At 38.9% G+C, this 26,127-nt stretch overlaps 1 protein-coding gene and 1 pseudogene across 1 annotated transcript; one reads left to right on the top strand and one right to left on the bottom strand.

Moving 5' to 3' along the window:
• Positions 1 to 1,755: 1,755 nt before the first annotated feature.
• Positions 1,756 to 24,895, bottom strand: ZNF235 (zinc finger protein 235). The gene is made up of 5 exons (XM_012446582.2): positions 24,433 to 24,895; positions 22,838 to 22,899; positions 19,572 to 19,698; positions 18,790 to 18,873; positions 1,756 to 5,755 (listed from the first exon to the last, which is right to left on the bottom strand). The coding sequence occupies exons 2-5, from the start codon at positions 22,850 to 22,852 to the stop codon at positions 3,780 to 3,782; spliced, it is 2,202 nt and encodes a 733-aa protein (XP_012302005.2). The 5' UTR covers positions 22,853 to 22,899; positions 24,433 to 24,895; the 3' UTR covers positions 1,756 to 3,779.
• Positions 13,739 to 14,476, top strand: LOC110567824 (NADH dehydrogenase [ubiquinone] 1 alpha subcomplex subunit 3-like; annotated as a pseudogene).
• Positions 24,896 to 26,127: the final 1,232 nt, after the last annotated feature.

The following is a 26,127-nucleotide window of genomic DNA, read 5'->3' as shown; positions in this document are numbered from 1 at the left end:
CCTAGAAGAAAACCTAGGTAATACCATTCAGGACATATGTATGGGCAAAGACTTCACGACTAAAACATCAAAAGCAATGGCAACAAAAGCCAAAATTGACAAATGGGATCTAATTAAACTAAAGAGCTTCTGCACAGTAAAAGAAACTATCATTAGAGTGAACAGGCAACCTACAGAATGGGAGAAAATTTTTGCAATCTATCCATCTGACAACTAATATCCAGAATCTACAAGGAACTTAAATTTGCAAGAAAAAACCCCATCAAAAAGTGGGCAAAGGATATGAACAGACACTTCTCAAAAGAAGACATTTATGTGACTAACAAACATGAAAAAAAGCTCATCATCACTGGTCATTAGATAAATGCAAATCAAAACCACAATGAGATACTATCTCACAGCAGTTAGAATGGTGATCGTTAAAAAGTCAGGAAACAACAGATGCTGGAGAGGATGTGGAGAATTAGGAACGCTTTTACACTGTTGGTGGGAGTGTAAATTAGTTCAACCATTGTGGAAGACAGTGTGGTGATTCCTCAAGAATCTAGAAGCAGAAATACCATTTGACCCAGCAATCCCATTACTGGGAATATACCCAAAGGATTATAAATCATTCCACTATAAAGACACATGCACACGTATGTTTATTGCAGCACTATCCACAATAGGAAATACTTGGAACCAACCCAAAAGCCCATCAATGATAGACTGGATAAAGAAAATATGGCACATAAACACCATAGAATACTATGCAGCCATAAAAAAGAATGAGTTCATGTCCTTTGCAAGGACATGAATGAAGCTGGAAACCATCATTCTCAGTAAACTAACGCAGGAACAGAAAACCAAACACTGCATGTTTTCACTCATAAGTGGGAGTTGAACAATGAGAACACATGGGCATAGGGAGGGGAACATCACACACTGGGGTCTGTCAGGGGGTGGGGAGCTAGGGGAGGGATAGCGTTAGGAGAAATACCTAACGTAGATGACAGGTTAATGGGTGCAGGAAACCACCATGGCACATGTATACCTATGTAACAAACCTGCACATTCTGCACATATATCCCAGAACTTAAAGTGTAATAATTTTTTTAAAAAGGATGAAGTTCGAAAGTGGGGAATTGTAACTGAGTATTCCAGCTTTGAAATGCATTTTAAAACTTTTTTCCCCTTCCTTCCAATCCCAGAACATGGCCTTATACCTTAAAACTCTTCATCTCTCTCTTTCCCATCAGGTATTTCATGCACAGTGCTCACTTGTCTAATTTGCTTGCTTAGAAATTCCAGGATCTAATTTTAAAGCAAACCTGACATAGAAACTAAACAAATCAGCTGCACAGTCCTCCCACTTAGGGGCAGTTATGAACAGTTCATCCACCATTCCTGGGCCAAAGTCAAGATGATGCAACCTGGACCTCCAGACAGACAATTACTCAAGATAACCATCAGAACAAGACATGCAAGACCTGCATCTGGCTGCACTGCTCCCACGTATTTCCCACACCAAGTTTTCCTTCTTAAACTCCCTCACAAAAAGGTGAAATGGTATTTTAAGGCACGAGCCTGGTCACTTCCCAATTGCTAGCATTCGATTAGCAAAACTGCCTTCCTTTCACTACATTTTGTTTCTCATGTTTTCAGCCTTTGAGAGGCAAGCGGCTGGACTTAAGCCAGTTACGTAACTGTAACACAGGATTACATGTCATATAATTAGATAAAGCAAACAAGTTAGATTTAGCTATAAGGGATTTCCATTTACGCATAACTTTATTTCAGTTTTACTGCTTTGATAAAATTGATGTCACTGTAATTTTTTGAAAAGTTAAATATCCCACCTTCCATGCCAGAGTAAACAACTGTTAGCATATTAATATCCCTCCATTATTTCTATGCATATAATCACATCATTAGGTAGACAGACTTCTATTAATTGGATCATCCCAGGAAGGTTCCAACCTAGTTTTCTCATGAATAATGTTTTCTCTAGTTATTACAGATCTCTGATCATCTTAATGGCTGTATATTATAAGGATATATCAAGACTTACTCAAATATTTTACTGACATTTTCCTTTTTGAATTCAGGATAAATATCCTTGTGTACAATCTTTCTCACTTCTGTCACAATCTCCTAAGTGAAATGTCTAGTGCTAGGGCTGCCAGGTCAAAGAGTATTTATTGTCCACTCACACTAAGAGGTGCTAAGCATAGAATGCTGTGTAAATGGTAATCCATCTAAATCATTACATTGAATACACTTTCAAGGCTGGGCACAGGGGTTCACATCTGTAACCTCAACACTTTGGGAAGCCAAGATTGGAGAAATGCTTGTGGCCAGGGGTTTGAGACTGGCCTGAGCAACACAGCAAGGCTCTATTTAACAAAATAAACAATAGATAAAATTTCAATAAAAACTCAACAGGTTTCTTGCCCTGCTACCCCCTTTTAAGGGGATGTGACAAATTAATGTGCTTGAAATCTGCCAAAGCTCCTTCTAGAAGTCTAGAAGGAATAAGGACTACACATAGAAATTGATCTGACCCTGAATGGAAATAATGAAACAAATTATTAATAATTCAAGTTTATTAAGAAACTTTTTGTCATCAGTAACTACTTTTAACACTTTCAGTTACAGTAAAGCTCAACCTTAATGAATTAGTGCTCAAAAATCCTAATCATGTAAATTGCAGTGTCACATTAGATTTAAAAAAGTATTGTTCAGTCTATAAACTAATGACGCTAAAAATTATACTACACAACTGATGATACACTGTACAAAGAACTAAGGCTGAAGGATGGGAGCCATTCATGTCCTTTGTCCAAATTTGCATTAGTATGGATGGTAATATTATATACTTTTCTGTACTTTAGTATTTCCTGAAACTAACGTTATTAAGGCTACTTGCAAAATTCCTTTTGAATATAAATTAATATGAATTTAGGGTAGAAAACAGACTAGAATTTTCAAATATTTGTCCTAATTATAGGTATTTTCTTCACTTTCTTCAGTAATTGCCAGGCCCTATTATAAGCCAAGCACAATTCTACATAGTAGAGATACAGTGGTGAAAAACACCTCCCTATACAGAGGTTACATTTTAGTTGACATCAATTTTTTCTGTCAATCATAGTTTTTTTTTTTTTTTTTTTTTTTTGAGACAGAGTCTCGCTCTGTCACCAGGCGCCAGGCTGGAGTGCAGTGGCGCAATCTTGGCTCACTGCAACCTCTGCCTCCTGGGTTCAAGCAATTCTCCTTCTTCAGCATCCTGAGTAGCTGGAACTACAGGCGTGCGCCACCACACCCAGTTAACTTTTGTATTTTAGTAGAGACAGGATTTCACCATGTTGGCCAGGATGGTCTCCGTCTCTTGACCTCGTGATCCGCCTGCCTCAGTTTCCCAAAGTGCTGGGATTACAGGCATGAGCCATCGCACCCGGCCTCAATCATACTTTTTTTTAAAGTAAGGCCTCTCTCCTGGGCAGACACTGACAATACTTTTCTGCTGTGTTACATCTTGAGAACTGAGACACTTGGCAACTCTGATATAAACACTGATCATATTTATAGAACAGAGAGTTTTCTCTCTGTGAAATACGACGTTTGTAAAGAATCATGTCCTAACCAAGTCTGAAACACAGCATTTGAGAGACTTATTTCCTGTCAAGATTCTTTGAACCTTCTAGTTTTAAAGGAACTTTCCACAGTCGTCAGCATGGACTTCCCAATGGAGACAAAGCCGTGAAGTCTAACTGGAGGGTGAACCACACCTCAAATTTCTACAGATTCCCTCCAGTGTGGACTCTCTGATGGTAAACAAGATGTGACCTCTGACTGAAGCCCTTACAACAGACATCACATATGTAAGGCCTCTCTCCAGTGTGGACTCTCTGGTGTGTGTGAAAATGTGAGGCCTGACTGAAACCCTTCCCACACTGCTGACATGTATAGGGTTTCTCTCCTGTGTGGACCCTCTGATGAGCACTGAGACCAGCACTCCAACTGAACTCTTTCCCACATTCCTCACATTTAAATGGTTTCTCTCCAGTGTGAATTATCTGATGGACTTGAAGATTTGACCTCTGGCTGAAGGCCTTACCACATGTGTCACATTTATATGGTTTCTCTCCGGTGTGGACTCTCTGATGGGCTTGAAGGTGTGAGGCCTGACTGAATCGCTTCTGACATGCATCACACTTGAAAGGTTTTTCCCCAGTGTGGACGCTCTGATGGGCTTGAAGATTTGAGGCCTGACTGAAACCCTTACCACACTCTTCGCATTTGTACGGTTTCTCTCCTGTGTGGACTCTCTGATGATTGTGAAGATTCAAGCTCCAATTGAAGCGCTTTCCACACACTTCACATTTGTATGGTTTTTCTCCAGTGTGGACTCTCTGATGTGCTTGAAAATATGAACTCTGACTGAAGCCTTTACCACACACGTTGCATCGAAATGGTTTCTCTCCTGTATGGACCCTCTGATGGCTCTGGAAACTTGAGGCTGAACTAAAACCCTTACCACACTCTTCACATTTATATGGTTTTTCTCCTGTGTGGACTCGTTGATGACTATGAAGATTAAAGCTCAAACTAAAGCACTTACCACACTCATCACATTTGTATGGTTTTTCTTCAGTGTGGACTCTCTGATGGGTATGAAGATTTGAGCTACAACTAAAGCGTTTACCACAATCTCCACATTTATATGGCTTCTCTCCAGTGTGAATTCTTTCATGGGCTTGAAGATGTGATCTCTGAGTGAAGCCCTTCCCACACACCTCACATTTATAAGGTTTCTCTCCAGTGTGAACTCTGCAATGAATGTTAAGATCTGTGCTACGACTGAAGCCCTTCCCACAACTGTCACATCTGTAGGGCTTCTCTCCTGTGTGAATAGGCAAATGAGCATAAAGATGTGAGCTCTGATTAAAGCTCTTACCACATTCGTGGCATGTATAGGGTTTCTCCCCTGTGTGGACTCTCTGATGAGTTTGCAGATTTGAGCTCTGACTGAAACCTTTACCACATTCATGACACCAGTAGCGTTTTTTTCCAGTATGAACACTTTGTTGAACAGGAATACCTGAGCTGTAACTGGTGTCCTTCTCATGTGTACTACATGCTGGAGACTTCCTTCCCAAGTGCACCTGCTTATGAAGTTCAAGACTGGCGCCATCATCGAAGGCTTCTTCACATTCATTACCCTGGTAGGTTTTCTGTCCTGTGTGAATACTACGCTGGGTAAGAGGTGACACCTTTAGGGTGTCTTTACCACCATCACTATTGCTATGAGCTTTATCTCTTTTGTGCAATATATTATCATGATGGCGTGAAATACAACCAAGAATGTCAACACATGGAGCAAATATACATAATTTGTTTTTCATCTGGGTCTGCTTACAACTTCTCTGATAATTCTGTGTCTGATTCAGATATACTTTACTCCACGAACTCTGAACTTTCTCAGTTGGAAATTCTTGATTTTCAATGATACTGGAATGATCTCCTATGAGATTCACTAGACAGCTGTCATCCACAGAAGCTTGAATAGATTCTCCCGCTCCCACTTGACAGTGGGAATCATGGTGCTTGGGGAACTGAGAGCTCTGTACTTCAATATTTATCACGGAGTCTTGACTTCTGGCTAATTTGCTTGCAACATGTCTCTTGATTTGCCAGCATGAAAACTCTCCCAGTGAAAAGCACCTTAATTCTGCTTTGTGAAGAGTCGCCATCTCATTTTGATTCCTGTCTCCTGAAAGGATAGAGAGAATAAGGAATAAAGGACCAAGAGACTGACATGATCAAAGTAGAGAATTATGAAGATCTAAGCTCCTGTTTTCCCTGTGGAAACGTTAAGAAACAACTCCATACTGGCTGAATAAATTTATAGGAGCTCTAAAAAGCAGCTGCAACCAAGAGAACACTAAATTTTTTTAAAAGCCATATTTAAGATAGAAAATTTGAGATCAGCCCCGGGTGAGTGCTTAAGGTATTTTTGGGTCTTTTCTCAGTATGTGTCTTGCTGCCTGTGTGTCTTCTCCAGTATATGTAACTCCAAAGTGAATGCTTTGTCCAGATGTGTCCAATTTTTACACATAGTCCTTCAATATCAGGCTTTAGTTCATAATGGAAATTTTCAGCTTATCTTTACCATCATGGATTTTCTTGGGTTTCATTTGCCTGTGGAAACACAGAACTACAGATCTAAGAACAGGACAGGAGGTAGAAACCAGCCAGGCGGCAGAGCAACAAAATAAGATCTCAGTAAGTACTTAGAAATGAAAAATTGACTTTCTTGCCTATAAGAATGATAAATTAAAAGTCTCCTCTTCTTTGGCTACAGCAACTGAATCATAAGTAGCAACTACATAAATCAGGCTAAATATATGCTTCAATTACAGGCTCTCATTGTACAACATTCACATCTAGAAATGTGCTCAAAATAACTGATAGACAAATCTGTATTTATAGCTGCAGATTTCAATACCCCTTTCCAAAACCTAGTAGAGGAAGTGGGAAGATGCATGGTGGTGCTTGTGTAACCCCACACTGTGAAAGCAGCAGCTCACCTGGACCCTCGTGGGTCAGAAGTCACCATGCCAAGGGCTGAGTGGAGGGTGCTAAGTTCCACTGAAACCCAAGCTCCAGTTTTTGAGAAGCCAAGAGGAGGAAGCACCAGACTTCCTTCCAATCAGTGGTGCTGGTAGCCTCCAAGTCTCTTCCTCCAGGCCGCCCACGGATATGCCATTCAGAAACCAATCCAGCTCAGCCAAGATGATGACCTGTCCCCATATGCTGCTCAAAGACTACCAGAACTTTCCCAGAATTAAGAAGGTTGATGACGTTGTGAAAAGACACTTGTCTTTGGAAATGGCCAACCAGGAGAAGCCAAAAATCAAGTCTATTGATAGTTGATACAAAAGGACGTGGCAATCCCTAAGGACACCAGCTCCCCAGAGGCTGGAATTATTGACTTGAACATTAAGGTCCATAGTTTTGTTTGTTTGTTTGTTTTTGACATGGCGTTTTGCTCTGTTGCCCAGGCTGAAGTACTGTGGCACAACCTTGGCTTACTGTAACCTCCACCTCCTAGGTTCAAGCAATCCTCCCAACTCAGCCTCCCAAAGTGCTGGGATTATAGCAATGAGGAGCCACTGCACCTGGTCAAGATCAGAGTTATGAAAAACACACGCAGAAACATCAAAAGGACAAAGACCACAAATGCTATCTGCTGATGGGCATCAACCAGAGGAAAAAGATGCTCAAAAACCTCCATGAGACCTATTATGATGACTCTGGGAAGACATTCAGGGAACTGGGGATTGAAGTCACTTTTCCCCTCTCAATTATCAAACAGCCCACTGACCATGGCTTCTGACCAAGAAGGTTCTGTGAATTCAGGTTTTCCAGAACGCTCAAAAGCTGAAGAAACAAAAAACGGTCTTAGGTGCAGCAGCAGCAGCCAGAAAACAAACAAACAAACAAATGCTGTTAAAAATCAAGCAAAACACAACAAAAAACAAGTAGGTAATAAGACACAGGCTTGAAGTAACATTAACAACCAAGTTGACTACTTGGCCTTTATAGGACTCTATCCAATAAAAGCAGAAAATGTTCTTTTCAGGTGCACATAAAACATACTCCGAGACAGACCATATTCTAGGCCACAAAACAAGTTCTAACAGATGCAAAAGGAGTCAAGTCATACAAAGGATAGTCTAACCACAACTGATTAGATATTATGAACAGAACCATCTCTGCAAAATCTTCAAATATTCAGAGAATAAATAACATACTTCTAAGTAAACTGTGGATCAAAAATAATTCAAAAGAGACTTTATATAAATTGAATGAAGAAACCAACATATCAAAATTTCTACTTAGAGTGAAATTTATATAGCAGAAATGTGTCAAAGGAACTAAAAGCACAAGAACAAATTAAATACAAAGTAAGCATAAATAGAAAACAGAAATAAATAGCCAGGTGCTTGAAAAGAACAATAAAATTAATAAACTGTAGCATGCATGATAAAAACAGAAAAAAGACACAAATTACAAATATCAGGAATCAGAAGTGGCATCACTATAGATCCTGTATATATTATTAAAAAAAAAAAGGACCTTATAAACTTTATGGCAATAAATGCAACAATGCAGATGAAATGGACAAATTTATTGAAAGACACAAACTAAGTTTACTTGAGAACATACAGATAATCTGAATAGCCCTTATCTACCAAAGAAATAGAATTCATACTTATAAACGTTTCCACAAACAAAACTTCAGGCTTATAGGGCTTCATCGAATTTTACCAAACATTTAAGGAATAAATAATACCAATGCTAGACAAACTCTTCCAGAAAAATGAAAAGGAGTGAATACTTCTTTTTTTTTTTTTAAGACGGGGTTTCACCATGTTGGTCAGGCTGGTCTTGAACTCCCGACTTCAGGTGATCCACCCGCCTTGGCCTCCAAAGTGCTTGGATTACAGGCGTGAGCCACTACGCCTGGCCAGGAGTGAATACTTCTCAACACATTTTAGGAAGCCAGCATTATTCTGACATCAAGATAAGATAAAGACATTCCAAGAAAAGGCAACTACAGATTAATATTCCTAATGAACATATTTACAAAATTCTTAACAAAAATGTTACTGAATCAAATCTAACAATGTATAAAAAGTATAATAAATCAAGACAAAGTAGTGGTTATCTCAAGACTGCAAGGCTGATTTAATATTCCAAAATTAGACCTAAAGATTTCCCTCAGAAAATCAGGAACAAGGCAACTATATCTACACTCAGCACTTTTATTCAACATTACTGAAAGTTCTAGTCAGTACAGTAAGACAGGAAAAAACCAACATAAAAGAAATACAGATCATAAAGGAAAAAATAAGCCACATAAATAATTTAAAATACTGATTTTATGGAAGTTAATGAGATACAAAAGAAATTTGAAAAGTAATACAAAGAAATCAGAAAATCAATTCAGGATAGAATGAGAAATTTACCAAAGACAAAGTGATAGCTATCTTTAAAAAGCCAAACAAAAACTTCTGGAAATGAAAAATTCATTGAAGAAATTACAAAACACAGTTGAAAGCTTTTACAATAGACTAGATAAGCAAAAGAAAGAATTTCAGTACTTGAAGACAGGTTTTTGAATTAATCTAGTCAGATGAAAGTGAAGAAAAAAGAATAAAGAAAAAAAAAACAAAGCTTTTAAGAAGTATGGAACAACATAAAACAACCAAACCTATGAATTGAATCATAGGTATATCTGAGGGAGAAGAAAAAGTAAAAAGTTTGGAAACCTAGTTAGGAAATATTTGAGGAAAACTTCCTTAATCTAGCAGGAACTTTAGACATCCAGATAAAAGAGATCGAACAAACTCCAGGAAAATATATTGCAAGATGGAACTCGTCACAACATGCAATCATCAGACTAAGGTCTATATGAAGGATAAAATCCTAAAATTAGCAAAAGTGTCTAGTCACCCATAAAGGGAGCCCCACGGACAATTCAACTTGGAGAAACCTTACAAACCAGAAGAGATTGGGATTCTATTTTCAAGTTGCTTCAAAAAACAAAACAAAAACTGTCAGCCACAAATTTTATATCTAGTAGAATAAGCTCCATAAATGAAGGGAAAAATAAGCCTCCCCCAAATAAAAACACTGAGGAAGTTTGTCCTCACTAGACTAGCTCTACAGGAAATGCTCGAGTTCTAACCATGAAAACTAAAGGTTGATACTTGCCATCATAAAAGACACAAAAGTATAAAACTCACAGGCCTTATAAAATAATTACACAAAGGAAGAAGATCAAATGGCAACATAACAGAATTCCACAAAATCACAAACACTCAAAGAAAAAAAGAAAAATATCTACAAAGCAAGTACATAATAATTAACATTATGACAGAAATAAAACCTCGCATATCAGTATTAATCTTGAACATAAATGGATTAAATGCTCTACTTAAAAGATACAGATTGGCAGAATGGATGACAAAACATGAACTAACCATATGCTGCATACAAGAAACTCATCTTATTGATAAAGACACAGACTGAAGGTAAAGAGATAGAAAAAGATATTCCATGCAAATAGAAACCAGAAATGAGCAGGAGTAGCTATTTTTATATCAGATAAAAAAAATACTTTAAATCAACAGCAGTAAAAAAAAGACAAAGACGGTCATTACATAATGATAAAGGGATCAATAAACAAATAAGATATAACAATCCTAAATATATACACATACCAAACAGCAGGGCACCCAAATTCATAAAACAAATATTATTAGACCTAAAAAAATACACAGCAATACAATAACAGTGGGGGACCTCAACACCCCACAAACAGCACTAGATACACTGAGATGAAAAATCAACAAAGAAACACTGGACCTAAATTAGATTTTAGGTCAAATGGAGCTAACAGACATTTACAGAACATTCTACCCAACAGCAGAATACACACTCTTCTGATTAGTGCATGGAGCATTCTACAACATAGACCATATGTTAGGTCACAAAACAAGTCTCAATACATTTTTAAAAACCAAAATCATACCAAATATCTTCACAGACCATAGTAGAAAAAAAACTAAAAATCAATTCCAAGAAGAACTCTAGAAACTATACAAATACATGAAAGTTAAACATGATCCTAAACAACCTTTGGGTTAATGACAAAATTGAGACAAATTTTAATTTTCTTGAAATGAATGAAAATAAAAATACAATATACCAAAACCTCTGGGAAAAAGCAAAACCAGTGCTAAGAGGAAAGTTTATAGCATTAAATGCCTACATTGAAAAAAAAAAAAAAGGTAAAAAATTAACAATCTTATGTCTCACCTCCAGGAACTAGAAAAATAAGAACGATCCAAACCAAAAGTTAGCAGAAGAAAGATATAACAAAGATCAGAGCAGGACTAAATAAAAATAGAGAACCAATGAACCATGCAAAGGATCAGTGAAATGAAAAGCTTATTTTTATCTTTGAAAAGAAAAAATTGGGCCAGGTGTGGTGGTTCACACCTGCAATCCCAGCACTTTCGGAGGCCGATGGGGGTGGATCATGAGGTCAAGAGACAGAGACCATCCTGACCAACATGGTGAAACCCCATCTCTATTACAAAAATACAAACTGGGCATGGTGGTGCGTGCTTGTAGTCCCAGCTATTGGGGAGGCTGAGGTGGAAGAATCACTTGAACCAGGAGGCAGAAGTTGCAGTGAGCCGAGATTGTGCCACTGCACTCCAGCCTGGTGTCAGAGCAAGACACTGTTTCAGGAAAAAAAAAAAAGAAAAAATGAAAGACTGTCAGTAAGACTAACCAAGAAAAGAGAAGATCCAAATATACATAATCAGATATTAATAAGGAGACATTACAACTAATATCATAGAAATACAAAACATGATCAGACATGCACTTGAAAACTAGAAATTCTAGAGAAAATGAACTAATTCCTGGAAACATACAACCTCTCAAGATTGAACCAAAAAGAAATAGAAATTCTGAACAGACCAGTAATAAGCAGTGATATTGAATCAGCAATGGAAAACCTCCCAAGAACAGAAACCACCAGGACCAGACAAATGTACAGTGGAATTCCACAAAAGGTACAAAGAACTGGTACCAATTCTACTGAAACTCTTCCAAAAAATCTAAGAGGAAGGAATCCTCCCTAACTCATTCTACAAAGCCAGTATCACCCTGATACCACAGCCAGACAAAGACACAACCACAAAAAAGAAAATTACAGAGCAATATCCCTGATGAACATAGATGCAAACATCCTCAAAAAACAAAAATAAATAAACAAAAACCCAAACCAACAAACGAAATCTAATAGCACATCAGAAAGATAATTCCAGGGATGCAAGGATGGTTCAACATACACAAACCAATAAATGTGATTCAACCTACAAACAGAATTAAAATTAAAAACCACACGATCATCTCAACAGATACAGAAAACGCATTTGACAAAATTCAGCATCCTCTCATGATAAAAACCTTTGACGAACTAGGCACAGAAGAAACATACTTCAAAATAATAAAAGCCATATATGACAACTCATAGGAACATCATACTGATTGGGGAAAAGCTGAAAGCATTCTAAGAAATGGAATAAAACAAGGATTGCCCACTTTCACCACTCCTATTCCACATAGCACTGGAAGTCCTGGCCAAAGTAATCAGGCAAGAGAAGGACATAAAATGAATCTAAATTGGAAAAGAGTAAGTCATATAATATCTCTGTTTTCTGACAATCTGGTCTGACACCTACAAAACCCTAAAGACTCCTCCAAAAGAACCCTAGATTTGATAAATGACTTCAGTAAAGTTTCAGAATTAAAAAAAAATCAATATACAAAAGTCAGTAGCATTTCTATACAATAATAATCAGGCTAAAAAACAAAGAATACAATCCAATTTATAATATCTACAAAAAAAAATTAAATATCTAGGTATGTATTTAAACAAGGAGGTACAAGATCTAACCAAGGAAAAATATGAAACACTAATGAAAGAAGTTGTAGATGACATTTAAAAAATGGAAGAACATCCCATGCTCACAGATCAACAGAATCAATGTTGTTAAAAATGACCATACTGCCCAAAGCAATCTATAAATTCAATGCAATGGCTATCAAAATACTAACATCATTTTTCACAGAATGAGAAAAAACAATTCTAAAATTCATATGGAACCAAAAAAGAGTCTGAGTAGATAAAGCAATCCTAAGCAAATAACAAAGCTGGAGGCATTACATTAACTGATTTCAAATTACACTACAAGGCTATAGTAACCAAAACAGCATGATACCGGTATAAAAATAGATACATAGATCAATGGAACAGAAAAGAGAACCAGAAATAAGTCACATACCTACAGACAACTGATCTTTGACAAAGTTGATAAAAACATACACTGAGGAAAGGACATCCTATTGAATAAAGGTGCTATTTAATCCATCTTGGGTTCCTTACCTGAGATCTCCTGAGATCTGTGACAGATTTTAATAGCCATTCTGACTGGTGTAAGATGATATCTCACTATTGTTTTAATTTGCATTTCTAGAAATCACTGGTGATTTCAATCACAGGAGCCAACCTGAAAAAGCTCCAAGTGGTCAAAGTAGAAACAACTTGGTAACAAAATAAATGATGCAATATTGGATTATAACACAAAGTATAAAATAAATACATATGAACCCATACTGATTATAGAACGGATATTAAGTGACAATAAGAAGTTACTGTTGTAGATGGACACTGATAAATCCATGGGTGATATCACATTCTCCAGCAAAAACAAAAGGGAATAGATAAAAGAGGAACAGCAGAAAGCTGAAAACTGCTAAGACAGTATGGATATACAGAGTTTGTGGCATTATGTAGTTTTCTGTGTTTTTTAAGTTTTCAAAATAAAAAGTTTAAAATCATAGAAAGGAAAACAAATAGGTCATCCAAATTACGTGTATTTTGGGGGGGGGCAGAGGCACAGAAATCATCTATTTAAGCTGTCAATTTTCATTAACAGAAAAAGATGTAAAAAGAATGTTAAAACTGAACTGAATGGTAGGATTACAAACGGTACCCTACTAAGTCATTTTTATCACAAATCTCTCTCAGTTTGGTGGATTATATGGTATCTCAACAAAGGACATAAGCAATTTTAAAATTAAGCAATTTTCTATGTCTAATACATTTTTGAAGTATATGGACCTAACATAACATATATATGAGTATATATAGAGAGAGAGACACTATGATTATACAGAACACTCCTTCTGAAGTACATATAGAACATTCTCTAGGATACACCAAATGTTAAACCACAAAAAAGCCTTAATAAATATAAAAAGATTAAAAGCACACAAAGTAACTCTGCTGATCAAAATGGAATGGAACTAGCAATGAATAGCAGAAGAAAACCTGAAAATTCAATAAGTATGTGAAAATTAAATAACACACAAACAACCAATAGATCAAAGAAGAAATCACAGGGGAAATTAGAAAATATCTTGGGATAAATGAAAACAAACCCACAATATAAACAGTGCTAAGGGGGAAATTTATAGCTATAAATGCTTAAAATGAAAAGGAAGAAAGGTCTCAAATCAACATCATAACCTTATACTTTAAGGAACTGAAAAAAATAACAAGCCATTGCCACTGCTGAGACCAAGATGGCTGCAAGACTTGCTGTCTTCCTCACGAATGCCTGGGCCAAGGAGCTGGTGCTGGTTTTGTCCTTCACCATTGTGGGCCATCCTATAATTCTGCCTCCACTCAGCCCCTACACCAAGTATGTAATCATGATCAACCAGGCCACACCCTACAATTAATTATCCAATGCCTGTCTGAAATGATGGCAGCATGCCTGACATGCCCAGCCACCCCCAGGACTCCTAGGGCCCCAGCTTGGAATGGCTGAAGAAACTGTGAGCATCTCTACTGACAGGGAGGCTCCCTAATGGCTCCCAAAAAACAAAACCAAATTACAAAACCAAAAAACAAAACCAAATTAAACCCACTGCTTAACAGAAGAAAGGAATCTAATCTTATGAAGAGCAGAAATAAACAAAATTAAGAATAGAGAATAGAGACAATAAAGAAGAGTTGGTTCCTTGAAAAGATCAATAAATTTGACATTTAGCTAGACTGACTAAGAAAAATAAAGACTGTTACTAAAATCAGAAATCAAAGTGGGTGCATTACTACTGACATTATAGAAACAAAAGGATAAGACAGTATCACGAACAATTGTATGCCAACAAATTAGATAACTTAGATGAAATGAACAAATTCCCAGAAACCCACAACCTAACACTGAATCAGGAAGAAACTGAATATATGAATAGACCTATAACTGTGAAGGATATTGAATCGGTAATCAAAAACCTCCTAGCAAAGAAAAGCCCTGGATTTTCACTAGTGATTTCTATCAGACATTTGAAGAAGAATTAGCAACAATCCATTTTGCTCTTCCAAAAAACTGAAGCGGGGGAATACTTCCTAGTTCATTCTATAAGGCCAGGATTCCCCCAATACCAAAGCTAGACAAAGATACTATAAGAAAAGGAAACTACAGACTAACGTCCCTTACGAACAATGATATAAACATCCGCAACAAAATCCTAGTAAAGAGAGTTCGAGGCATTTTAAAAGGATTACACCATGACCAAATGAGATTTAGTTCTGGAATGCAAGGATGGCGTAACATATGAAAACCAATCAATGTAACATGCCACACCAACAGAATGAAGAAAAAAAACACATAATCATCTCAATTGATGTAGAAAAAGCATTTTACAAAATTAAAACTCTTTTCATGATAAAAACACTTAAACCAGGAGTAGAAAAAAATGTAACTTAACATAATAAAAGCCATACATTAAAAACCCACAGCAAACATCATATTCAATGGTGAAAAATGAAAGCTTTTCCTCTAGTATCAGAACAACACAAGGATGCCCACTTTTACCACTTCTATTCAACACAGTACTACTGATAGTTCTAGCCAGAGCTATTATGCAAGAAAAATAAAGAAAAAGCATCTAAACTAGAAAGGAAGATGTAAAATTATTTCTGTTCATAAAAGATGTACGTAGAACCCCTAAAGATTACACAAAAAACTGTTAATACTAATAAACCAATTCAGCAAGGTAGCAGGATATAAAGTCAACACACAAAAATCAATTGTTTCTACGTATGAACAAATTATTTAGAAAAGAGTAAGAAAACAAATATATGTACGATAGCATCAGAAAGAAAATATTTAAAAATCAGCTTAATCAAGCACCAAACTTTTATACTGAAAACTATATAACACTGTTGAGAGAAATTAAAAATGATATAAATAAATGGAAATTGATATTCATGGATTGGAAGATTTAATATTGTTACCAGTATCACCCAAAGCAATCTATAGATTTAATGTAATCCCTATTAAAACCCCAATTTCTTTTTTGCAGAAATAGAAAACTCATCCTAAAACTCAGATGATTACAGGAGACCACAAATAGCCAAAACAATCTTGAAAAGACAAAAAAATATGGAGGAATTTTTACCTTTCTGATTTAAAAACTTATTATAAAGCTCCATCAACCAAAACTGTTATAAAGACATATAGACCAATGGAACAGACTAGAGAGCCCAGAAATAAACTCTTGCATATAGGGCCAAATCATTTTTAATAATGCTGCCAAGATCATTCAATAAGGAAAGGATAGTCTTTTGAACAAATGGGGCTGGGAAAACAGGATATCCACATGTAAAAGAATGAAGGTCAACCCTTACCTTAAACAAAGATCAACTCAAAATGCATCAAAGACCTAAACGTAAGAGTGAAAACTGCACAACTCCTAGAAGAAACCACATGGCGAAAGCTTCACAACACTGGATTTTTTTTTTTTTTTTTTTTTTTGAGACGGAGTTTCGCTCTTGTTATCCAGGCTGGAGTGCAATGGCGCGATCTTGGCTCACTGCAACCTCCGCCTCCTGGGTTCAGGCAATTCTCCTGCCTCAGCCTCCTGAGTAGCTGGGATTACAGGCACGCACCACCATGCCCAGCTAATTTTTTTTATTTTTAGTAGAGATGGGGTTTCACCACGTTGACCAGGATGGTCTCGATCTCTTGACCTCGTGATCCACCCACCCCGGCCTCCCAAAGTGCTGGGATTACAGGCGTGAGCCACCGTGCCCGGCAACACTGGATTTTGTAGTTTTTTGGATGTGACAACAAAATCACAGGCAATAAAAGAAAAAACAGGCAAACTAGACCTCATGAAAACTAAAAACTTTTTATATCAAAAGATACTATACCTACAGGGTAAAAAGGGTAACACACAGAAATGAAGAAAAGATTTACAAGTCATACATCTAATAAGGAACTAACATACAAAATATATAGAGAACTTCTAAAACTCAACAACAAAAAAACCTGATTCGAAAATGGGCAATGAACTTGAATATTTCTCTGAAGAAGATATATTAATACAAATGGCCAATAAGCATATGACAAGGTGATCAGCATCACTAATCATTAGAGAAAAGCAAATCAAAACCACAACGAGATACCACTTCAAACCCATTCAGATAGATATTATTAAAAAACAGAAAACAACAAATGCTGGTGAGGATGTGGAGAAATTAGAACTCTTGTGCACTGCTGGTGGGAGTGTAAAATGGTGCACCTGTTGTGGAAAACAGTGTTCAAGGGTCAACTGTACTGCAATGGAATATTATTCAGCCATAAAAAAAACGAAAATTCTAACACATGCTACAGCATAGATGAACCTCAAAGATATGAGGCTAAGTGAAATAAGCCAGACACAAGATGGCAAATTTACAATTCCACTTAAATGGAGTACCTGGAATAGTCAAATTCAGAGTCATAAAGAAGAATAATGGTTAATTGGTACTGGAGGGAGGGGTCAAATGTGGAGTCACCGTTTAATGGGTACAGAGTTTTGGTATGAACAATGAAAAAGTTTTGGAGATGAATCCTGGTAACGGCTGGACAACAATGTGAATGTACTTAATGCCACTATATATTCAAAAATAGTTAAAATGTTAAAGTTTATGTTATGTATATTTTACCACAATTAAAAATAAATATACGTGATTAAGCCTTGGTGCTGTAGCGCCTACACACAAATTCAGGCAAATTAAGGACATGGAAAGTGAAGGGAAGATGATATTTTTAAGAAGGCCTCTCATGAAATGACTTCTCAGCAGAGACATGAATGAAGTAAGGAAGAGGGGCTGGGTGCAGTGGTTCACTTCTATAATCCCAGCATTTTGGGGAGGCTGAGGTGGGCAGATTGCCCAAATCCAGGAGTTCAAGAGCAACCTGGGCAACATGAGGAAACCCCATCTGTACAAAGAATACAAAAATTAGCCGGGTGTGGTGGCACACGCCTGTAGTTCCAGCTACTTGGAAGACTGAGGTGGGAGGATCGCTTCAGCCTGGGAGGTGGAGGTTGCCGTGAGCAGAGACAGTGCCACTGCACTTCAGCCTGGGCAACAGAGTGAGACTCTATCTCAGAAAACAAATAAGTAAGAAAGAAAGAGGACAGAGGTTTAAGAAAATACAGCATTCCAGCCAGAGAAAAAAAAGTAAAAGGCTGTGACGCAGGAGTCATATTTGAGGAACAAGTGAGGGTGGCAGAGACAAAGGCAGGGGGAAATGACAAGAAAAACAGAATGGTAAAGCTAGGTAAACAGGCAAACATTATATAGCCTTACATGCCCCGTAAATACACTGGATTTTACACAGTGAAATGGGAAGCCAGTCGAGGGACTGAAGCAGAGGAGTGACGTGATGTGATAAACGTTTTCATTCTGTTTTTTTTCTGAGACAGTGTCGATCTGTCACTCAGGTTGCAGTGCAGTGGTGGATCTCGGCTCACTGCAACCCCTGCCTCTGGTTCAAGCAATCCTCCCATCTCAGCCTCCTGAGCAGCTGGGACTACAGGCACACCCACCACACCTAGCTAATTTTTTTATACTTTGTAGAGATAGGGTTTTGCTATGTTGCCTAGGCTGGTCTTGAACTCCTGACCTCAAGTGATCTGCCCACCACAGCCACCCAAAGTGCTGGGATTACAGGCTTGAGCCACAGTGCCTAGCCATGACAGATGTTTTAAAAAAAAAAAAGTCTGATAGCTGAGTGGAGAAGAAATTATCCTGATTAACGGAAAAATAACAGCTGTTATCTACGATTCCAGCTGCATGGTTCTCACTTGAATGCCTACCTCTTTGGGTCTGAAACTCCTTCATCCAAAGTTTTTCTTCCCTCTCCAACTGGGATATCATATCTGGTTTGAAGGACTGACGTCCTATAAGAAGACGGTATTTAAGTGAAAATGTTAAAGACAAAGAGTACTGAAAAACTCCGGATCCAATCATACAATGTAAGGCTCTGCCCTGCCCCTCCATGCAACGTTTAGGAAACATCTTTCATCATGACACATTATAAGAAATACATTTACTATCATTGGAAATACATTACCCTATGTAAACTATTGAAATAAAAGATTAAAGGACCTGTTTTTAACCAATGTCTGTTTTCATCACATCCCTTATTGCAAGCAGCTGTAGTTATTACCACACTGTGCACCATTCTGGCTAAGGAGCTCTGATAGTGTTACTCTATTTTATTACAAAAATGCTGATGCAATTTACTAATTTCATGACCCACCAGTGGATCATGACCCACAAGTTTAAAAAAGATAAATGACATAAGGAATCGGGAGAAGCCAAGCTCAGCTGTTCATTTATAGTTCATTTCTAAAAGACAATCATTTGCCTTGGAACAAAGGCCAGAAATATCTTGTCTCTATGCTCTAAGGAGACAGAAAAACTCTAGTCTCTGAAAAGTCCCAAAGCCTTGAACAAGGGGAGAGAGACATGGATGCTACTAAACATCCCAAAACGCACAGGACAGCCTGACACAATACAGAATTATTTGGCCCAAAACATCAACAGCATGGAGGTTGAGAAACCCTGCTGAATTACAGAGGGCGCCTGTCCTCACCCACTGAAACCAGGTTCCTGAAGTTCTCCAGCATCACGTCTCGGTACAGCTTCCTCTGGGCAGAGTCCAGCAGCCCCAGCTCCTCCTCAGTGAAGGCCACAGCCACATCCTTGAATGTCACTGCCTCCTAGAACATCAAGCACATGTAACCTCAATCTCATACCCTATGGCCACTGGTGCCTAAGCAACTCTTTCTGTAAAGTTACTATTCTTCCCCTTCCACAATCACACCAAAAATGCTAGGAAGAAAAAGGAAAACATCTTACACATGTAACATGGTGCCCTTTATATACTTAATCCCTAGAACTGTCATCGTTAAATCATGGCATACACACATTTTACAATTAGACTGACAGCACCAAATTTTATAAGAAATTCTGCATTAATTTCTTCCCAACAGTGTTTGATAGTACCTATCTTCTCACATGGATAGTGCCACTATTCTGTCAATCTAACAGGCCTTCAAAAAGCTGAGACAAGTATGTAGCGCACTCTCTGGCTTCTGAGGTACACGCTGTATCAGTCAATTGCAGCAGCATTTAGGGGCAAGGTTAAGAGTGCAGGCTCTGGAGTCTGACTGCCTTAGTTCACATTCCAAGGCTCTATCTATTATTAGTTTTGTGGCATTGGTCAGGTCACCTGACTCAATACCTCAATTTGTACATCTATATAAGAGGACCTATATCATAGGGTCCTCAAAGGGATTAAATGAGTGAATACGTATAAAGAACTTAGGACAATGTGTGACATACAGTAAGTACTCAATAAATGTCACTCATTACTCTTATCATCACCATCACCTATTTCATCCCATTCATGGCTGGATAATAGTTCATAAACATCATCTACAATACCTTTAACCATTCTAAATAATGCATGCTCGATCATTTTCACTTTTAAAATGACAGACAATGCCACCAAAAACATTTTTACACAGATATCTGCCAGCTCATACGATTATTTCTTTAAGATAAGTTCCAGCCGGGCACGGTAGCTCACTCCTGTAATCCTAGCACTTTGACAAGTTGAGGTGGGCGGATCACCTGAGGTCAGGAGTTTGAGACCAGACTGACCAACACGGTGAAATCCTGTCTCTACTAAAAACACAAAAATAGTCAGGCATGGTGGCACACATCTGTAATCCCAGCTACTCGGGGGCTGAGACGGGAGAATCGCTTGAACCTGGGGGATGGAGGTTACAGTGAGCCTACATCTCATCACCGATAACGGTAATTTTCTCAATTAGTTCTTCCTGTAAGAGATTATAAGAATTCCCAATTCTCCATACTCTGGCCAAAACTAGACGTTATATTATTTTTAAAAAATCTTGATTTGGTGAGTGATACAAACAACTCTTTTAAAAAAAAGTCCATTTATTTAAACTTTTTTAAAAGACGATCTTCTGATATTATTCTCTTCACATATTCCCTTTGCTTAATCCTACTGGAATCTTTTGAGTATCGGTAATATTACTGTTAAGAATATTAAGTCTTTTTCTAGAATATATAAACTCCTACCCCCGCACCTCTTTCCTATTTGGCTCATAAAGTTTGCATACGGTGTTTTTCTGTATGGAAATGGACATTTTTAAATCTGAAGACACTGCTCATCCCTGCATTTGTTTTGGCTGGAGTTCTGAACATCTGTGTAGTAAATAACTTGATGACACATCTGGCGAAGAGCCATGCACTGAGAAAGGGAATCTGGAGAAGAACAATGTTATTTTTGGAGCCCTTCATTCACCAGGACATGCCAGGGACATATACACATGTAGCATAGCCTCAGGTCCCTAAATAGTCTTTTTTTTTTTCCTTTGAGACAGTCTCACTCTGTCGCCCAGGCTGCACTGCAGTGGTACAATCTTGGCTCACTGCAACTTCCGCTTCCCAGGTTCAAGCGATTTTCCTGCCTCACCTACACGAGTAGCTGGGATTATAGGCATGTGCCACCACATCCAGCTAATGTTTGTATTTTTAGTAGACACAGGGTTTCACCATGTTAGCCAGGCTAGTCTCAAACTCCTGACCTCCAATGATACACCCACCCCAGCCCCAAAGTGCTGGGATGACAGGTGAGCCTCTGCACCTGATCCTGAGTCTCTTCATCACCCAAATGGAACACCTGAAACATATGGCTTAGGCACTGGAAGCGTTAACGTCAGCTGGGCAGAATGCTCTTCATTAAAGGTCTGAAGGTTCACACCTGTCTCTTATATTTAAAATACAGGTAAGGCCATCTACATCCTCAAAAAGCCATTCCATGGAGCAAATTCGTGGTGAATCTCTTAGTGCTATAAGGCTTTTAAACTAAATATGTACTTCTTTAAAATATAAAAACATGTTAATGAATAAAACAGATACTTAACTATTATACAAGGTTTTACTTAAAGAAATCTAGCTCTTGTTGGAAACTAAAATTTTTCTCTGAGTTTAGTATCAGATGCAATAGCACCAAGCTAAACTTTATTTTCTCCATAAAATGAGGTGCTGTGTATGAGAAAATGAGTCTAAACTTGACAAACAAAAAAAAGAGTTCTCAGAATTCTTATTTGGGAAGAGAAGTTATTTGGGGAAAAACTGCTATCATCAATGTCCTTAAAATGGCAAAGTTCATAGACTATGTAAATATGGAGAATGAGGAAAAATAAAATCACGTAAACTATGAAAAAATGACAAGATCACTTAAAGCCTAAGTGATACAAAATTAAATTAAAAAAATTCAAAATTGTACCAAAGTATGATTATATACATTTGTGAATACAAGTGAAAAGGAATGTGGAAAATGATTTGTAAACACATTTGTAATGTGAGAGTTGTTTTCCGTTTAAAGAACATATCTGTAAGGCCAAGGTAGGAGGATTGCTTGAGCCCAGCAGTTCAAGACCAGTCTGGGCAACACAGGAACACTCTGTCTCTAGTAAAAATAATTAGCCAGTTGTGGCGGTGCATGCCTGTGGTCCCAGCTACTCAAGAGGCTAAGGTGGGAGGATCTCTTGAGCCCAGGAGGCCCAGGCTGCAGTATGTCACTGCACTCCAGCCTGAGAAACAGAGAGAGACTATGTCTCTAAACATATATGTATATATATATGTTAATTTTTATACTATTATTTGGAAATAAAAGGCAAGAGCCTGGCATATAACAATCTTTCAAGTGCCTTTGGTTCCCTTTTACTCTTCCTAAGCGGGAAAAATGTATCCAATCTTTGTGAGACGAGACATTAAATTCTTAATGTCATTTTAAGAAACAGAAAGGCAAGCCAAACTTACCTGGAACTTGGTCATTTTCCCCTCTTCCTTGTGGGAAAAGGCAGAGTTCCGGGGGAGCAAACCTGAGGGAGGGAAAGGCATCACGAGATAGGTTAGGGATGCCATTAATCAACATGGCACTTGATGTGACAGTTTGGAGAAAGGTCCCCCTTTCTCCAGGCAGACACAGTTGCACACAGCTTAGTGAGAACAGGAGCTGGATCCCAGCTACCACTGGGCCCTCTCAACCAGCTGCTTTTGTTCATGAACATTTCATATTAACAGACCTAAATCAAATGCAGCTCCCTGTGTGCTCCTTCTGAACCTTGGTGTCTAAGGAAACGAGACACAGACAGGCAGGGTAATGTAACAGAGCCAAAATGCCTGGCTTCAAATTCTGGCATTTCTACTTATTTTCTACTGATCAGCAGTATAAACCTTAGCGAGTTATTAATCTCTCTGTGCCTTAATTCAGTCACTTGTAAATGAGGACAATAATAATGCCTGTATTCTCTCTTTCCTGCAGCTTCTGACAAGCAAGTGCTATTATGCTTCACAAAACTACCCTTGTTGAGTATGCTTTCTAGAAAATGAATCTTTTAAGAAACCCAGAACTCAAAGATAATTGCTCTGTCCTGTGAGTTACCATTACCCTCAGAAAAGTCTGTAACTGTGACTGGCTGTCTAACATATAATTAGTTCTGTTGGTAATGTTAAACTGCCACAGATTTTTTCCCTCAATAGATGTAATTACTTGCAAATGTTACTAAGCTGGAGGAGCTTCAAGAAACTCTCTTTTCCCATACGCATGAAAGCAATGACTAATAAAAACCTAAGACTCTCTAAGAAATGGTGCTGCACTTAGGTTAACCACACGGGATTACTGGTAATAACCACATAATACTGAAGAGTTATTAGGACCTCAGGACATCTCTGGAATTCTGCAAATCTGTAATGACGACCGCTTCTCTGCGATAAAACACAGAGTACATTCCCCAGGCTCCGGCTGAAACTAATCTCCTGTCTCCTAAACAAGAGGCTAGAAAAAGTCCACGAATCCCGGAACGGCCCACATCAGGCAAGGATTAGAGAAAGGACAGCGGGTCCGTAACTGGATCTCCGACCCCATCCCAGGCACAGAGGAGTTTCCAAACAACAGACGTCTTTTTTAGTATTATAACAGAATTAAAGGTGGCATCCAACATTTTCCTATGCACTGTTTTTAAGCTTATTTCTATAAAATCTCACTTAATTCTCACAAAAACATCACTGGGAACACACTAACCCTTTACAAGCAAGGGGAAACTGAGACAAGGAGAGATTAAGTAACTTGCCCAATATTTTACTGCGAGGAGCAGGCAGGGCTGGCTGGTATGTGTGTGAGGAGGGCTGGGGCAGCAGCGAGGGCTGGAGACCCTCAATCTCGAAGCACGACGCGAGCCCGCCCCCAACGCAGGAGGTTCCGCCGAGGGGACGCAAACTCCTACCGCCTCCCAACCCCGTCCTCTACTGCTGGCCGCAGCTTCTCTGGCCCAAGCCAAGGACCGGTTCATCGCTGGCCCTACGCCCAGGCAAAGAGGGCTCAGGGAAGTCTTGGAGACCCGGGGCTGACTCACCTCCCACAGAGCAATCTCAGAACCGACCTCGCCTTCCTGGAGCGGAAGTGCCTCCAAATACACATAGTTCGTGGACTCCACTTCCCAGAATTCCTAAGCGGAAGCGTCTCAGAGTTCTCTCGCTCATGGACTACAGTTCCCATAATGCTCCAAGGGCAACATTTCCCACCAGCTGAGTTTGGTTTGAGCCACTTCTCTGGCGCTACTACTGTCAGATTCCTTTGTGTTTTATTCATTTTTAAAAGCTCATGAAAAAATAATTACAAAATTTTAGAAGTGAGGCCATATAAAAAAGAAAAGTGCAGCTTGTATTATGAAAATAAGTTAGAAACCAACATTTTTAGCAGAAGCAAAGGGTAGGCTAAAAATGGAAAGCATAAAAGTGACTTAGGCTGAGCTCCGATGGACTCCGAACGTTCAGGAACACTGGATTTCAAACTTGTGTCAAATGCCGGCTCCCCAAATATCATCAACTCAACCTGTTGATAAGACAAAACACAGAATTTATTGATTGCAGTAACGGAGAACAGAGCATTGGCACCTCGTTGGCACCTCGACAGAGCGTTGGCACCTTCACAGAGCAAAGTGTCAAGGCAAGGTTGGAACTGATTGAGAATTGGATGTTTAAGGCGGGTCTTTCAATGCAAGGCATTCTATTAGGATTGTGTAATGATCATGATACTACAGTCCAGGATTCGTGGATATAGCAAGGATTTTTGAAGCAAAGAATTTTAAGGTGCAATCTGTTGATACTTTCTTTGGAAGAGATTGAAAATTTGATGGGTCGCTGTGGAAGTTCCCGTGATGAACAATTAAACAGTTTGCTTGGGCAGGAATCTCCTGGATTAAAGGCCTGCTAACGAAGACAGCTGAATAATCATGTTAGTGCAGAAAGTAAATTGTGATGAAACAGGAAGAGTTCCCTTGTTCCCCTCGCAGGGCATGTGATGGGGTTGTGGCTTGCTTCTTTGGTGCCCAGCTGCTCCAACCTCTAGGGGGAGCATGCACACGGGCAGGTTGTAGGACTCCAACCTGATGGCAGTGTCTAGGGGTTAATGTTTACAGCTCCTGAAGCCCCAGTAGGCATGTGTTACAAGGTGCTCTTTTAGTTTAGCCATCTGTAAGCAGCTTGTGTTAGCTCAATTAGACCCCCTGCCTTACCACAAGCACAGAGGGCTTTTCTGTATCCCAGAGTTTCTTGCTTGGGTGTACCGGAAGAATCGGATCACACATGGGCTTGGAGAATGAATGCAAGGTTTTATTAGATGGAAGTAGCTCTCAGCAGATAGGGGAGCCAGAAAGGAGATGGTTTTCCCCTGCAGTCAGCTACTCAGTGGCCTGCGTTCTCCTCCGACTACCCAGGCCAAACTCTGCATTGTTCCACCTGTTGATGGCCTGCCGGCCTGCCGGTCTCTTCAGTGTGCTCTTCTGCCGACCCACTCCCCTTCACGGCCTCTCAACATCCAGCCGTTTGTGTGTCCACCAGTGCACTTCTCTCACCGTCCAGCAGCTTGTGTCTCTGCCTGCTAGGGTTTCAGGGGTTTTATAGGCACTGGATGGGGGCGTGGTGGGCCAGGGTGGTCCTGGGAAATGCAACATTTGGGCGCAAAGGCAGGAATACCTGTCCTGACTAGGTCCCGGGCCACAGGCCTGGGGGTGGAGCCCTAGTGAGGGACCACACCCTTCTCCTCCTCA

The sequence above is a fragment of the Aotus nancymaae genome, unplaced genomic scaffold (assembly GCF_030222135.1).
Source record: "Aotus nancymaae isolate 86718 unplaced genomic scaffold, 86718_ANA_hifiasm-v0.15.2.pri h1tg000028l, whole genome shotgun sequence".
Classification (NCBI taxonomy): Eukaryota; Metazoa; Chordata; class Mammalia; order Primates; family Aotidae; genus Aotus; species Aotus nancymaae.
The sequence above is the reverse complement of the archived record's forward strand: the minus strand, read 5'-3'. Positions and strand labels throughout refer to the sequence as shown.

Excerpts from the sequence above, each read along its gene's own strand:
- ZNF235 (XM_012446582.2), bottom strand. Across the intron at positions 18,874-19,571 it reads CAGGAACCTGGTTTCAGTGG|GACGTCAGTCCTTCAAACCA; the intron begins GTGAGGACAGGC and ends GTCTTCTTATAG. Across the intron at positions 5,756-18,789 it reads GGAGTTTCAGACCCAAAGAG|GAGACAGGAATCAAAATGAG; the intron begins GTAGGCATTCAA and ends CTATCCTTTCAG.